Raw genomic sequence first — 17,204 nt, 5'->3', positions numbered from 1 at the left:
AGGGGATTTACATCATATATGACAGATTTTTGCAGGCTTTGCTTCACAGGCATCACACCTGCCTTCTTTGCAGCAATTGGGTTTTCAGGTACAGAGGCCACTCTGACTGTTGCCCAGAAAAGAGGTTGTGGTTTGTTGGGATTTCCTGCAGTAATTTCTAGTTTCTGATAAGCAAACCTGAACCATGTGATCCAGTATTCATCTGCTAGTATTCATTTCCATTTTAATATGCTTTTGTTACAGTTCCTGGTGTCTTATCTGTCCTTGTATCACTTTGGCTCAGAGCTCTCCCTCAGCAGCATCCAATTCCCTCGCTGTTATTTTAGTGGCAGTCCAAGAGCCCGTTTGGGGTCTTGGGTCCAGCTGCAGGGATCAGGAATGGGGTGATGTGGCAGTACTGTGATCCCAAATGTTTGAGATACCAAAATACCAACATTCCCACCTGCCAACACTGCCCTGTGATGTGGTATCTCTGCAGCAGTCTTGCCTTTTCCTGCACTGTGTGTGCTGTGAGACCGACTGTGGCCCTTTGCTGTGCCATCTGACCCTCCTGAGCCTCTGCCTTTGCTTCTTCCATCTTTTTCCTGTTATGTGTTCATGGTGAGGGATAGGAGGAGCTAGAGGTTGGCTGTGGTCCCCACCTTTGTCAGCAGTTATCTGCATCATTTCTCCAGCAAACTTTGGACCAAAGCAAAGCTGTGATGTGGGTGAGAGGTGAACTGAAGTGGTCAAGTGGTGCTTAGTTTGGGAACCCTGTAGACGGCATCTTCTTCTACCAAGCCAAGCCCCAAGGACCCCTCCCTCCCTTGTCAGAGGTCACATCTGCAGAAAATGGGCTTGGATGGGGCAGTGAGATATTAATGACCCTGGTCTTCCCCTCAGCACTGTTTTGGTTTTTTTTTGGTTTTGTATCAGGAAAGAGAAAACTGTTGTCTGCCTCTAACAGGTCCATCTGTGAATGTGTGGGGGAAAGGCAACATGTACCCACAAATAAACAGTAGGGAGCAAAGGGTAGGTACAATAGGGTGGATAAAATATTCAGGAGCAAACAAGGAGGTGGTATCTGGGCTACAGTTCAGCTGCATTTCAGCTGAGTCTAGAGAGTTATCCTTTCATAACCTTCTCTGCTTTTTCAGCTCGTGGGAATAAACTGCCTTTGTTCCCAGCTGTACTGAAATGTTTATTCATTAGATTTTAATAAAGAAAGTCAAATCTCATATCCCTTAATCAGTGTTGGTAACTGAATGGTATTAATTGATTAGTCAATACCTGTTAGCATGATAAGACAGCAGAAAACTGCACTGACAATAGCCCTCAGTTTGTGTATTCACTCTGTAAACTATTTAATAACTACTATTGAACCTGTCCCAGCTGCTGAAATATTTGCCTTTTTTGAGAAGTAACTTTTTTTTTTAACTGATAAGCTAGATTGAATTAGGACTTTTGTTGCCTATTTTCCTCCAGGAGCCAGTCTCTCTCTGCAAGTTGCTTGAAAGGATGGTCCATGTTTACATACCATGACTATTTTCTGTGTTATGTTCTTCCTCGGTATCTTCAAATACTTGTAAGTGTAGTCAAGGCTGCCAATACATCCAGATGTTTCTGCAATATCATTTTCTCAGTAGCAAGTATGGAAAGGCGTTTATCAGTTTCATTACTGGTTTTCTCACTAACATTTGAGTGAAAACCCAAGATAAATAAGCCCATGAAGCTAGAAATAGAAGCAGGACAGTATATTTTAATGGAAACCTGTGCAGCTTTTCTTTAGAAAATGTAAAATCCTTTAGATAGATAGGTCTACGCCATTGTCTCTCTTTCTCTCTCTCTGGTTGGTTTTTGGTGTCTTTTTTTTCCTCAGATCAGGAAATAAAAGACCTTAAGTGGTTTAACCAGCGCAGTGCAGCAATTTCAATACAGGGTTGGGGAGAGGACCTGGTTCTCGTCCTCCCAGCCCAGTAGCTGATGACCAGAGTGTTCTGTAGCCTCTCTCCAGGGCAGCTATACTTTCTTCATTATAATTTCATTCAGTCCTGCCATTTTAGCTTTGGCCATCTGTTCTTCCTGCCAGTGCTTTTGACATTTCTTCCATGGCTGCCTTATGCTTGGAACAATCTGCTTGCAGTCCTCGAAAACTACATGTACTAGGACACGCAGAGGAAAGTGGTTATAGTCTTATGGAAACAAGGCAGAGAGCCAAAAAAGATAGATAAATTATGATGTCTGAGTGTGTTTTTCAGCCTGGCCTGTTGCTGAACTTTATTTAACCCATCCTGTTGGCTCAGGAGGATGATGCAACCCTCTAGAATATAACTCTTGTCATCCCAGTAGAAATCCACTCACATGTGACCAAAACTATGCACCCTTGTTTATTCAAATCTCAGTTTGTGTACTGAAGTAAAAGGCAGAGATGATCTTAAGAAGTTCAGAGATTTCAGGCTGTAATCCCTCCATGTGAACCCTTTCTAGTTCCCATAGTAGCTTGACACACTTGCTGCAGGGCTTGGAGCTAATATTTTCCTATGCATTTATGAGAATTTATGGCATCAGAACTAAAGTGAGGTGTTCCCTCTTCTGTTCTTATTGTTCCCTCACTTGGATGTCTCAACTTCAAAAATTGCAAGGTGGAAATAAAAGTGTACAAAGAAAATGGATAGGAAATCAAACAACTTTATGGGGTAGACTAGCCCATATCTTTTTTCTTCTTGTTGCCACACACAAGTGCACATTCTGTTTCTTCTAAATCAGACTATGTTCCTCTGGAGATGAAACCTGTGACTCGACTGTGTGGGAACTTTGCTATTGTACTTTAAAATGTTAAAATATTCAGAACTGGAAAGCAGAACGAGCATCAGGAAAACTTTTGAAATTTAGGACAGTCCTAATAAAACTTGTTTGGGTTTTTTTTGGTTTTTTTTTTGTTTGTTTGGTTTTTTGTTGGTTTTTTTTGTTTGTTTGCTTTCTTTGGTTTGGGTTATGAAAGATGACAAGTTGTAGAAGACAGCTTTCTGTTTACAAACACCAAGTTCTCTGCCTGGCTGGATGACTGTCATAACAAGTGTAACAAGTGCTGGCTTATGCATCACAATTGCTAAGCATGTGGTGCAAAACTTGCTCAGGACACGTAAAATTTGACCAAAAACTCTTTTAATATATGGCTTCAGTTTCATTTAATGATTATTGCTTTTTTGTTGAATTCCACCTCACCCTCTTGGCATAATGTTTGAATGAGCAATTCAGGATTTGGATGGATAGCTATGAGATAGTTTACATGTCAAGACACAGAAGATGTGGGGTGCATATACAGAGGTATACTTAAATTACTTTTCTTTTTGTCCTTTAGGTCTCTCAGCAGCCAAACTACTGACTGAGTCAGGCTTGAATGTGGTGTTGCTGGAAGCCAATGACAGGGTTGGTGGAAGAACTTTCACTGTGAGGGTAATTATCTCCAAACCCATTTATACAACATACATATAGTATATATTGTACATATGGGGGGAAATTTCTAGGGTACTAGGAGGTGAGAAACTTCCTGATAACAGCAAGAGTAAGGAAAGACTGGCATGATGGTGGGGACAGAATATTTTTGTCTGATATGCCAGCTCTGGAGTCATCCATCTAGTAAGGAGAATGTGATGAGTTAAGTTTCAAAATCATTTCCTGGGGAGAGACACTGTAGAAACCTCTGTGAAAAAAACACCCATAAGGTCAAGTATGCTGTGAAAAGCCTTGAGCTGAACTTTAACAAGCCCCCTGAGGAGTGGTGTGGGCTGGAGGAGTGGCTGGGAACTAGAACCTGCATGTTTCCCTTTGCTTTGCCTTCTGTTCTACCTTGGCTTGGGAGACCCCCTCCCACTCTGTTCATTAGAAAATGTTGCCTATTCTACTTATTCAAGTAGCACAGTCTGGTTTAAACTAGTCCCTGCTGAGATGCCTGACTGAGCAAAAGTTGCACAGATGTCTCTGACTCTGTCCTTTCGCTCCCTGCCAGGCTCTTTCCTGTCCTGTTCGTTAAGGCACATAATAATGGGCTAAACTGTTTATGAACTCATGATCTGAGATTCTTGGTAATCACCACACCAGAACTCCACCAAAGAATTTGTGTTTTTCAAGTGGAGAAGAATCTCAGCCGAATTGCTCTGGGAGTGTTTAATTTAATTCCTCTGAACTGCTCTTTTAACTTGTGTGCTATTTACAAACAGCTTATCGGTTTGTTTTCGTTTTTTTTGTTTGCCCTTTTGTGTGTGATAAACTAGAATAAACAAGCCAAGTATGTGGACCTTGGAGGAGCTTATGTGGGGCCAACGCAGAATCGCCTCCTGAGGTTGTCTAAAGAGTTGGGAATAGAGACCTACAAAGTGAATGAAGTTGAGCACCTCATACACCATGTCAAGGTAAGATGCTCCCAAGCATGCTGCTGTGGGCAGGCAAGTTGTAGTGATCTCCTTTCTCACTGTTTTCTACTCATGCTACACCTGCTTAGTGTACCCAAACAGGTATACTGTTTATATCTATTTCAATATGCAGCATCTGAATTCATTGGTGAAAAAAAAAAAGTACGTTGGTAATAAAGAACTCGTACAAATTACTGTGTGCACACACATCTATGTGTGTACCCTGTAGATGGATCCTGTTAGCTGATGCCTTGGTTCAGGTCTGACCTCTTAGTTAAAAGCTCTCAAAAAGCTTTGTTGTTTATGAGCAGCACAACTGTGTCTCGTCTGTACAGGTCAACTCTGATATACACTGCCCAATGTGTCTGGAAATCCGTTTCAGCATTCCTAGATGTGTCTTCAAACAGGCTGAAAGTTTCTAAGGATGGACATCCTAAGCCAGTGACAATTATTATCTTAAGTAAAAGAAACATGAAGATGCTATGTCTGATTTTGCTGATGGGGAGACTTAATACGTAGAGTAAAAAAAGGCTCAGGGAGTCAAACAGTCTTGTGGAGGCAGATCAAAATGATCTGTTCATGATCTGAAACAGAACAGCTATAGCAAAGCTGTTAAAAAGCCCACATATTCTCAGTAGTCATTATGCTTTCTCTAAAAGAGCATCCTTTCTCCTTTCCTGATATAGACCAGTGTTGACTCCCACAGAAAGGAAACTTCCTATGTTAGTCCTAAGAAAATTAACACTGAATTTCATTATATGCTTAGGAAAAGCCATTGTGCAATGACTGGCAAAATACTTGTCAGTAGCTGATGTTGGATCAAAGGTTGAAGAAAACATTGACAGACTTAAAAAGAGCAAAGATGTTCTATCAGTTTTCCATTACTTTTTCCACTCAATTTTTATAAAAAAGCATGATAGCTGTTTGCTATGGTGACTATCCACAATTACCATTTCTGTGGTAGGAGTGATCAGTACATTCACACTGTTCTGTTTTGTGTGCCTCTGGCACCCTCCTCAAAGCCAAAGTTCCTGTTTGTTCACAGTATTTAGCCTTCAAATCTCTCCAACAGCAGTAGGAGGTCATGCCATGAGGGGAAACCTCAGTGACAGAACACAATTCACGTGGCCTGTCAGGATGACCAGCTTTCAGGACAACCTTGTTGTCGTAGCATGCTGCACTCCAAAATGCTGCCAGAAGTCACTGAAGCCAAAGGTAAAGCTGACATGTGGCCCTCCTTTATTGTCAGCTGCCGGTCAAGCATGGCTCCTTGTTTAGTAAGCCAGACTCTATTTCCTTTTAGGATCTCTAGGAAACAGCTTGTGGGGGAATATTGGTTTTCCTATGCTGATTGAAACAACCTCTTGATTTCCAATAAGCTTTTAGAGTGAGGAAAACGGAGAATGGCACAAGAGTAGAAGTTTGAGCTCTCACCAAAGACAATCTGGCTTTCCCTTGACCACAAGTGTCTCACCATATGAATTTCCAGAGGTTGTGCACGGCCTTTTGCCATCATCCTTGGATACTTTTTAGCCCAGGATGGAGAGTGCTGGTGTGAGTCAAGGCTCTCAGCTTTCCTCCCTACCGAGCACTGATAGGACTTGCTGGCACCCAGGAATGCATCCCAGGCTGGGAGCAGAGGGCATGCCTTGGCTTTGTCTGTACGTTGGGTGTGGAAGGGACTTTGATTTGAGATGCTGAGGCATAGAGACATAAATCCAGGTTATCTATACAATAGTATGACTTGTATCCAGAAATTCAGATGTGAGGAAAGTCACTCTGCTTCTGGAGGCATTCAAGCCATCCAAGCCTAGAGATCTCATCTCTTGGGGTCATTCCCAGTCAAGTGTTGAAAGTCTCCAAGGAGAGAGATCCCAGCTGCTGGCTGAGGTGCTCCCAATGCATGCTAAGATCCTGCAGTTTGGATTCAGACAGATTTTGTGGGCTCAACTGCCTGTAGGAGTTCCTGAAGAGAGGAAGGAGAGAGGTGTGTGCCAGAACTCCCTGGTGGCCAAGCAGGAGGTAAAGAGACAGTCAGCAGCATTTTCTTTGCATCTCTTTATTTCATTAATTTTAAATCTTTTATTTCCTCCTTGCTCCTGTTCTTGTATAATTATGAAAAAGCATTAACACAGTTGAATTACTCACAGTTAGATAATTGGCACATGAGCACTGTATGGTAGACATGTGCACTGTCATGTGGCCAAATCTTCAGCCTTGTGTGTTTTATTTGTCTGTAACTTGTTCCTCACAGGTCTCTCGGCCACGTGGCTCTCCCTGTGAGTGGACAATGCTTGTCTGTGCTCCTTGAAATCTAAGCCCAAGTCACCTTTCAAATTCACATGATGACCCAAGCTTTGTGACTGTGGCCAAATGTAATTAAATTCTGGACCACAAAATTATCTGAACCCAGAGAGGCAATGAAACCTAAAGGTTTTAATTCTTCTTTTGCTAGACAATCAGGCATCACAGTGTGACTTGTAAAATCAGCCGCTGTTTTTACGTATACCCAAAGGCAAAATCAAGCCTTTCATAGTTAATTAAATTCATTTTAGAGGCTTTTTAATACAAGTAATATATGCAGCTTCTTTGTGCGACAAAATGAAAAGAATGCATTTTGTTGATCTCTGTGTGGGTCTCTGCTAATTAGGCTTTACCAACTTGATAGAGTTGTATGTTATTTTCCTCCTTTAATCTTTTTTAATGTCAGGTTCTGTTGTGAGATTATTTTTGGTCTCGCTTATATTGCATGTGATATCTTCACAGAAACTCAAAATTATATTTCTTGGCCTACATTTTTTAAATTTTTCCTTCACTTGTTAAGCAGCCTTTTTCTTGTTCTTTGAAAAGAGATTAGTATGTTCTTTTCATTTTGTGTAAATACTGGTTCATCAGCCTTAGTGAGAAAATTAGTGCAGCTCTGCAAGTAGTATTTGGTAGGCAAATTGCTGCCTGAACACCATTGATTTTCAATAGCCTAACTGAAATTAGGTTCATAAATCCAGATTTAAGAAGCAAAAGCAGAACTGTCACAGAACTCATCATCTCTTAACAGTCCTCCCACTGGACTCGTAGGCTGATGTAAAATCAGTAAAAATGCTTCTTAAAATGAGATATCTTTTTCTTAGGTGCTCACGAAAGGATTCAGGATACTACCTTAGATATGCAGATTTGCAGCTCTTGACTGGTAATGTTTATTTCCCTCACCAAAATGAACGACAGGTTTTGTCTATCAAAAAGCAAACCAAAGTATAGTCCAGTTAATTTTTATATTTGCAGTGTAACAGTCCCTGGAAAGAACTGTTGAAATCTGGAAATATGTCAGTTGTTAAAAGTGTTTTATTACCAGATTTTCCTTGTTAATTGAAATTGTACTTCACTTCTGTGCAATCTCAATAGCCATACAAACTTCCTGCATCTTAAAACACAATTTACCAATGTTACCAGTTGCAACACAGGTTCCTTGTCCAGGGTAACTGTGGAACTGGTTTGCTTTGCAACCCTAAATCTGTGTCAAAAAAAGTATATTTATATGACTGGTTTGCCTAATGAATCTTTTTAGAACTTGATTCCTTCATATGCAGTAGGGATGACCTACTCTTTGTCCAGCTGTGGTACCAAATGAAGCTGCTCTGATCCTGTTGGAGATCAGATGCTGATGGAGACCTTGCATGAAAACCTGTTAACAAGCCTGTTACTGGCTGCATCAGACCAACAAAGCTGGTTTCTCAAAACTGGTCATTAGCCTTTGGTAGGTCCCCCAGTACTGTTGATGCTTCTTCTTGTTTTTTTCCAGATACTTTTTCCACCAGAATATTTTATGGCAAAATGCCATAATCCTTCCTGGAATTTCCCCAGGTTATAAAAAGTGGTAGCTGGCTACTGACGGTGTGTTGGACCTGAAACTTTCCTCCTATGCTTATAACTAAGTTCAGTCCTGCTGGTTCCTTCCTTAGCACCAAGGGGCACATTTGGCATTGTGTTCATCCTGGGGGGTTCTTTCAGGTTCACATGCTGGACAAAACATGGAGCATCCATCCCCTCTCTGGTCACCAGGCAGGTTCCTACCAGTGACTTCCAATACTTCACTACCTCAGTTAAGTTCTCTTTAAGAGGCCAGAGTTTCCCTGTAGTCATTCATCTGCCAGCAGCACTGGCCAGAGGCGTCTGAATGCATGTCCTGCCCCTTGAAGTTTGGCACCACTGTTATACAAATATAAACATTTGGCACCTCTAGGGAGAATGCTAATGTGAACCCTGTCTGCAGCACGTCATGAAGGTCAATATTTAATCTTAAATTCACAGTACTTTTAACTAGGACCCCAAATCTGCACTAGTTTTACCAGATTAAATGCCCGGTAGCCTATAGTAGATTTGCAGAAAAAAAATTGCAGGCCTCTGGGGTGTCATTCATTTTCAGCTCTATTGTGCTTATTAAAATACAGTTAGCTGTGGTCTTGTTCATAAATAAAAAATATGATGGTCGTGTGGCATTGGGATTTAATTAGCAGTTGGGTAAGTGAGTGCTGTATTTAAAGTTATAGAATTTAATGGTGTTTCTTCTGTGATATCCATGATATGCACTGAAGCTAAGCAATATGATTTATTTAAGCTTTTGGCCTGCTTCTCTGCAAATCTAAGGGCATATCTTCTGGCATAGTCTGTAGTATAGAGCCTAACAGCTTAAATGGATTCTTGAGTGACTAGATAAAAGTCTTTCATTGTTCTTTGTATATCTTAATTAGAGTGCAGTCAGAGAATGAAGTCTGTGTGACTCTTGGTTGCCATCAATTGAAGTGAGGTGAAATAGCCTCATCTCTTTTGCCTTTTTTGCCTTTTTGCTGGCAATTTTTAAACAAAAACTTGGGGAACTGAAAGAAGACATCTTGAGTCTTTAAGAAGCTGGACATCTGATGTCTTGAAAAGGAAGCCAGGTGAAATCAGAGACACTTAATTTGCTGTATGGTCTTCATAGTTTCACCTGTTATTACTGGAATGAAGATCTGTGTTAATTGAACTCTTTACTGGATATGAGAATGCAGCTATTTCTGTCATGTGATGCTGTGTCATTAATCATACTCTCTTGTAGCCTCATGAGTGGGTCTGAGGTTGACCAGGCTGAGGTTGGTGAAAGCATCTTCCAGACTCCCAGAAGGAGGGAGCAAGGCTTTGGCATGAGTATAGGAAAAGCTGGACTTACTTGGTCTCATTGGATCTGCCCTGTAAATAAAGGGACATATTCTCCTTTTCTGTGCCAGCCAGCTGGCAGTAACTGCAAGGAGAAATTTTGTAATTAGACCTTTTTAAATTAGAATATGGATATTTGTATTACAGCAGCTTGAAAGAAGCAGGATTATGTACAACAAATATGCAAAGTGATCCCTGTCAAAGGGGACTGTAAAGCAAATTCTTGCAGGGGCTGTTTATTGAGCAAGAAGATTGACTGGAAGGCTGGAAGCTGTGATCTACTGGTAGCATGAGGATGAAAGCAGTAAGAAAATTGAACTGTAAATAAATATGCATTTCCTAATTAAATTTGAGTTGAAAAAAATCTTAACTGTCCCAGACCGCGTGGTCTGCTCCTGAGCAGATTAGGAGAAGGAGTTGTGCTCTCACCTAGATTATTTAATTCATGCTGCTGGGAGAAAAGCTTCAATTGTGTCTGATTTTTGTTTCCCTTGAGAAGCCGATTGATGTCTACAGGAAAACAGAACTAGAGAAGCGTGTATTTAACACAGGAACAACTGGGTGAACTTACAGGATTACATGTGTCTGTAAAGTTTTATGTAAGATTTAATTATTTTAGGTAAGGAATTTAATAACCTAAAGTATTTGAGAAACAAAACTAGTGACCTCAAAACCATTATCTGCTTAAAACCAGTGTTCTAGTTGTGAGAGTGTATGTTCCCTCTCTGCTCAGTTATGTTATGGGCAGATGCTCTTTTGAAGGCTTTCTCCCAAAGGAAGCTACTCTTTTTATTTTTTTTTCAGTTATTTATGCCCATTTATCTGCTTTTGGGCGGAGAAAAAGGATTTTTCTTAAGACAAATTCTAAAAATACTGAAAAGTTTTCAATTGATTTTATCCACTTCGTTGACTAGTTTAATGCAGGTATTGGAAGGTACACACAGGCCCAGTTTCAAAGACTATTTAGAAACAAAGTCTGATGGACTTTGTGCTTCATAAGATACTTTAATGGTTTTTGTAAAGGTGTTTTTAGTGTCTGAAAACAAAAAAAAACCCATTCTAGTGGGAGACTTAGTTAATTATTTTCACAGCTGATTGGAATGAATATATATATATAGTTATATATAGCATCTAAATTCAGAGCAGATCCTCGATTTCCCATTCTAAATTTCCCTTTCTAAATCTCTTCCGTGTTGTTGTTCTCATTCTGGTTTGGGGGGTTTTTTGTTGGTTTTTTTTTTGTTGTTGTTGTTGTTTTTTAGGTAGGACAAGTCTTTAACATATTACATGACTGATGTGGCAGAGTGAAAATGGAGTAAGTTTCTATAATATGACAGAAACAAGTTGTTCCAAGTTATCTAATTAGTTCCTTCCCTTTACAGAATGTGTGTTTCAGGCCACTGTGTCTGGCTATGCAGCCCTTAAAGTGGAATTACTTTTCCTGTCCAAATTCGCAAGACATGTTGGTGTCCACAGCTGACGATCTCAAATTAGATATTCATATATATTTGGATTACATTTTGATGTGCTTTAATATTGTAGCTTTGTGCAATCAGTTATACAGATTTTCTTGTCTGTGTTTATATTTTCTAACCTATGTATCTTTTTACCTTTAGATTATCTGTCATTGTAGTAACCGGTTGAGCATTTGAGTTCGTGAATGGCTTTGCAGTGAAGGGAACTTCAATGAAGTTCAATCCTTTCTAAGTAGGCCTATGTACCTCTATCAGTTTGGTCCAGCTACTTGCCATGTTTTACTGAGAATTATGATTATACAGAAGGGTTAGTCCTAAAGACACATGTTGTTAAATGCTGTGGAAAAAATGCTAACAACAGAACAAAAAAACCAACCCTCACAAACCAACCAAACCAAACCAAAATGATACTTTTCCACAAGGCAGCAGATGAGAAAAAGTATCTGAGACAGGCACAGAGTTACAGCCTGAAGAGATCCTTTTCTGTTCCTCGTTTCCCTTCTCCCAACTTTGCGTCTTACTGTTCCTATGCTTTATATGAATGATGTTACTCTGATTTTAGGTTGAGAGAACAGGACGTGTGTGTTGTACCAGTGCTGTGAATCAGCAGAGGGCACTACGTGCCAGTAAACCTGTGGAACTGTGAGCTACCATTTGTGCTGAAGTGAGCATCAGTCACTCCAAGCTTTAGAAGATTTAGTGGAGGGGATATCTGTGCTCATTCAGTGATGCAGAGAGGGCACCACATGGACTCATTTCATCCAACAAAAGCTGACTACATTTATAAGATGTTTATACTGTGGGTGATATTTCCTGGCATGTCCTTCCTCAGCTAACCACTGTCAGCCTCCCAGGAGAAAGTGTGTGAGATCTGGTCCCTATGCCCACCTGTGTGCTGGGGCTGATGCTCAAGAGCTACTGATATTCAGTTGCCATGTTGAGGGTTTTTTCCCCCTGTAGTAATCCATTACTTATGTCAACTATTTGACCTGAAACAAATATGATGTATAAAGAAAGTTTATTTCTCCACTACTTACATGGGTCCATTGTAACTAAGCCAAATGATGGCTGATGTGAAACAGATGGATGAGAAAATCTATTGGGAATTGTAATGTTTGTGGCAACCACTGGGTTTCTCATTTCCCTGTTGGTTTATTCCTGAGGCAGCTGGGTCACACGAGTTTCCTCCCTTGCAGTTTCAGCATCTTCAGTGAGCTTTAGCCCACAGTGCAGCAAGTGATCCATACCATAGCAGGTAGATCTCCAACTGCTGATGCTGTGTTCAGCTTTTGGAAGCACTTCAAGTGACATCAGAAAGTGATTTCTAAAATTATATATATGCCTGTATTAAATAAAAAAGGATAAGAAATACTCCTAAGCATTGTAGCACTGGTGTTGAAATACCATGGCAAATGATTGGAAGGGATGATTATTATTGCTGGTTTTATACAGTTCTGATTTAGGCTTAAAAATATTTGAAAAGGAAATGTTTTGTGCATATTGGGCCATATATTTCATCTGCATCTTGTTATTCTTTAGGGATTATACAGCACCAGGAGGTATGGAGAATGCTATTCCCAGCAATATGATAGAAATAAGGAAATTTTGCCTAAATATTAAAAAGGTTGTGTTTGCAAAAATGCAAATTCAGCAAAAGTAGAGCTGAAATGGTTTGTTGGTAACTATCTGAGCTATCTGCTGTCTTTCTTTAGTGCTGCTGGTTTTGTTTCAGTGTAGAGCCTAGTCTGGCAGTCTCTTCTCAAACAAAATTCTGACTGACAGCTCCCAGACATTTCATTTGTTCAAGAAATAAGTATCAGGCCCTAGGAGATACCTTAGGAGCTCTTGAAAGTAATTTTCACAGAATACTCACTAACTTTCATGATTTGTTTTTTATTTTTCCAGGTTGAAGTTTGTTCTTGTGTTTTATGAGACACTTGTCACCCCAGATTTCTACACAAGAGACATACCCAAGATTTACCTTTCAGCAGTTCAAATGTAGTGAAACAGAAAAGGACTGAAACAAAAATATGATTTGTGTGTCTCTTAGCCGTGTGCTCATGAGGAAGCACCACAGGGGACTCATAAGACCTGAGTTAACTCAGAGGGGATAACTTGGTTAGGATTGCCTCTGGCAGAGCAGGAAGCTCCAAACAAAATCAATAATTAGAATAACCCATTGTGATGCTGTCCTGGTTTTCTTGAGCACAGCTGTATACTTGTTTCATAAACCTAAATTTGAAAAATACCAAGCAATTAAAACCAAAGTGATGTGGCCTGGCTTTGGAATACCTACATGGTGTTTACACCAGTGAAGGGTGGCTCCAGTGTTCAGGAGAAGGTAAAACTGACTTCTTGCTGCCATAGGAACCAGTTGTGGAATTTTAATGTGCCCCAGAAATCTAAAAGGTAATTGCCAACATGGTTTAGATGTTATCACCTGGGATGGGAAGATACTTAGTCTGAGAGGTTTTGCTGTTCTTTCTTAGCCCTTTGGCAGCAGAGTATGAAGGTGTGCCCTTGTTCAAATTGACTCCATGTTGAGAGATTCCACAATATTACCTAAATTTTTGTGTCAGGACCAAATGCTTGTGACGAAACAAACTTGCTCAGTTCATCGTCTAAGTGTCTTTCTCTTTGAACTAGAAGTCCTCAAAGTTATTACTGAGTGTTGTCAAGGTTTTATCTCATTTTGTTATTTCCAGATCAAGTTTTGAGTCTTTCAGGATCCCTTTGTGCCCTTTTACTGTTTTTCCTGGTGCTTGTAAAAATCTGAAGATTTGAGTAATGTGCTCTCTGTCCCTTTTTTCACAGTATTAATAAACAGACTAAATCAAGTCAAGCTTGACACTTGTTTGAGTAAGTGGCCCTTAGGTCCTTCTCCTCAACAAGACATGGTGTTGTTGTTACCTGGTTCTACATATTAAATCTCAGTGCAGTATGACTTTTTTAAGCCAGTGTACATAACTTTTTTCATGATGGATTGGTGTGGCAATGCATCAAATATCTATTAAAAGTTAGTACTTCTACTGTTTGACATTCATGCTCAGGCCATGCACACTTAAATACATAATTTAATACAAGTTTTGAAAAATCAACTTTGACACAGCCTGTATTATTTACCTGTCTTTTGGGCTCTGGAATGCATAGTGGAACAAAGGAGTACCTGCCTAATGCTAATGAGCGTTTCTTTGTGAATTTTTAAAGCTATTAGGCTGCTATACATATAGTCAGCCAGGGAAATTAGAATGTAAATAAAATAGCTCTACAAATTAGCTTTTGTTTTCAACTCTTAATTAAGCTACACTTTCTGAATATCTAGTAATGGAGCTATAGATATGTAAAATCTAACTATTAAGTATGTAATTATGTGATTAGGACGTTGGTATTGGTCACACTATCACTGGAATTTGCAGCCAGAGGTGTTGGACTGGAAGGATAAGACGTTATTAGTAAATGCTACATGTTCTGCAGGACTGGTAATTTTTGGGTTAGCCCAAACCATTTTTTTCCCCCAGAAAAGCCTCTGAGCTATGAATAAAGCTTACCACAAGTACTTTTGTCTGATTTTGAAAGAAAGAAAAAAAAAGGCAAACCCAAACTTCTAAGTACCATTTAGAGTTCAGTCTTTTTGTGAACATTTAGGAAGAAAAGAGTGACATATATATCTCTTTTTCATTAGCAAATAGCCAATTTTTCATCTCAGTAGGGCAATGCTGCTTTATTTCATTTTTTTAAATCTGATTTTAGTGACTACTGCAGGGTATTAGTTTTCTTGCCCAGAAGTGCCAAATGTAAAGTTTTGAAGATGAAGACAGTATCAGTTCTGCATGCATTGGACTTACTGAAGTTGCACATGTAGAATAACAGGTTCACAGGAGGGATGAGGTTGAAGGGGGCCACTGGAGGTCACCTTGTCCAACCCCCTGCTCAAGCAGGGCCACCTAGAGCTGGTTGCCCAGGACCATGTCCAGGTAACTTTTGACTACCTCCACAGATGGAGGACTCCACAACTTCTCTGGCCATCAGTGCCAGTGCTCAGTCACCCTTCATGGTGAAGAAGCATTTCCTGATGTGCAGAGGGAACCTCCTCTGTTTCCATTGCCACTTGTCCCATGTGCACACACAGACATCGTCTGTCAGAAGGTGTTACGTGTAGTGATTAAAGTTGTTCTTTCTTACAGTCCACACTTAACCGTTTGGAGCAGCTTCCCATACATGGATGCTGTGATTGTGGTTGTGTTTAGTTTTTATGAAGTTTTTGTTGTTCTTCATCTTGTAGGGTAAGTCTTACCCCTTTAAAGGTCCATTCCCTCCTATGTGGAATCCATTGGCCTACCTGGACTACAACAACCTGTGGAGGACCATGGATGAAATGGGGAAAGAGGTATGGCACGAGGCATTGCAGCTGACTGTCTCATCTCAGCTTTGTCTCCACGAGGGGCAGAGTGAAGGGTGGGACCAGGGTGCACAGGGAAAGCTGCTCCTGCTTGAACAAACCTGGTGCTGGCAAAAGCAGCCACAGATTTTGGTACACACTGATGGTCTGAGAGGGGCATCCTGGAAGGGTCTTCTGAGGGCCATGCTGCCGAGGCTGCCCACAGTCATACCTTTGTTTTCTGGTTATAGGAATGTCAAGGCTTATGTTTGTGATTGATTTTTAGCACTTTTTCTGATGATTCATAAAGTAATATTTTAAGAGGCTTGTAGAGCTCAAATGTTTGTCCTTCTCTACCCTCAAATTCAACTTGTCTGTTCTAGTTTGTTACCAGTAGTGTATGTTTTGTATTGACTTCAAGAAGAGGTTGCTCCTACTTATGTAGATAAATGAGAGAGATAATAACTTAGAAACATTTCTTAACTCTAAAATTATTCTCTATTTTTCAATCTAAAAAAAAAAAATCTTAAAACAAGCAAATGAACAGCAAAAAAACCCTAAAAGCATTTCTCTCTTAAGTTCATTGTATTATCTGCCAAAAATCTGCAGACTAAATTAACCTATAAAGACAAGATTTTTTGTGTTTCATGTCTCTTTCTTGTGTCACTCCTTCATTTGCTGGTGAATGCCTTTTTATGCCTCCTTAGATTCCCAGTGAAGCCCCATGGAAGGCTCCACATGCCGAAGAGTGGGACAAAATGACTATGCAAGATTTCATAGATAAAATCTGCTGGACAAAGTAAGAAACTTTCTAATATGAAATAATAATGGCTTGTATTTATATACCTTAATGCTCCAAAAAAGTGTTACTGCTTTGCAAAGAGAAAAAGCTACCACTAGAATACAGCCTTTTAAAGCAATGGGGTGAGAAAATCTTGTAATAATGGACCAGGACACCTGTCTGGACACTTTATTTCCCTAAGTTTTTAGACTTAAAAAAGATAAAAGGAATAGATGTGTAGTACCTTAATCTATTATGTGCACTTTCCTCCTTTTTACTGTCTGTTTAGCCTTTAAGAGAAAAATGTTCTGGTTACAGCGGGTTTTTGAATCAAACTTTTGATGAAACAACACATATTTATTCTGGGCTGGACCAGCTGATTTTACCAAAGTGCTATAAAGGTAACATTTGTCTTGCAATAGCACTCAATCACTTTAAGACCCATCTTTGTATTGTTTAGCTGGTGCACTATATACCAGGGAAAGTGAAAATGCTTCCTGTTTTTATGTGTACATCAAAGCAATTTTTCTTTACTTGCCATTCAACAACAGTTTGATTGTTTTGCTTCTCACTGAAAGAAGAAAAAAGCCCATTAATTCTGCCTTGCTGTAAAGCTGATTGATTTCTACAGCTACCTCTTCAGAATTGCTAAGCACCCCACACGCAGCTGCCACGAGCCTGCACGGGCTCGGTGCCGAAGCCTGTGAGCACCCACTAAGGCTGCTGCTGTTGCCAACAGGGGCACTTTTGTGGCTTCAGCCAGTCTCCAGAGAGCAACATGACCACTCTTGTTCATGTGGATCATGGCCATTTTGGACTGAGTCCAAAGCAGGGCCATGTAGATGATCTGAGGGCTGGAGCACCTCTGCTATGAAGACAGGCTGAGAGAGTTGGGGTTGTTCAGCCTGGAGAAGAGAAGGCACCAGGGAGACTTTAATGCCCCTTCCAGTACCTAAAGACAGTTACAAGAGAGCTGGAGAGGGTCTTTTGAC

At 40.2% G+C, this 17,204-nt stretch overlaps 1 protein-coding gene across 1 annotated transcript in view; it reads left to right on the top strand.

The window, feature by feature from the left end:
• LOC139676611 (amine oxidase [flavin-containing] B-like) overlaps positions 1-17,204 on the top strand; it is a 52,003-nt gene that overhangs the window by 15,338 nt on the left and 19,461 nt on the right. The window contains exons 2-5 of the mRNA XM_071565750.1: positions 3,341-3,435; positions 4,254-4,391; positions 15,336-15,440; positions 16,139-16,230. Coding sequence (XP_071421851.1) covers positions 3,341-3,435; positions 4,254-4,391; positions 15,336-15,440; positions 16,139-16,230 — 430 coding nt within the window. The remainder of the gene's footprint in view (positions 1-3,340; positions 3,436-4,253; positions 4,392-15,335; positions 15,441-16,138; positions 16,231-17,204) is intronic.

The sequence above is a fragment of the Pithys albifrons genome, chromosome 1, assembly GCF_047495875.1.
Source record: "Pithys albifrons albifrons isolate INPA30051 chromosome 1, PitAlb_v1, whole genome shotgun sequence".
In the NCBI taxonomy this organism is placed as follows: domain Eukaryota; kingdom Metazoa; phylum Chordata; class Aves; order Passeriformes; family Thamnophilidae; genus Pithys; species Pithys albifrons.
The sequence above is the reverse complement of the archived record's forward strand: the minus strand, read 5'-3'. Positions and strand labels throughout refer to the sequence as shown.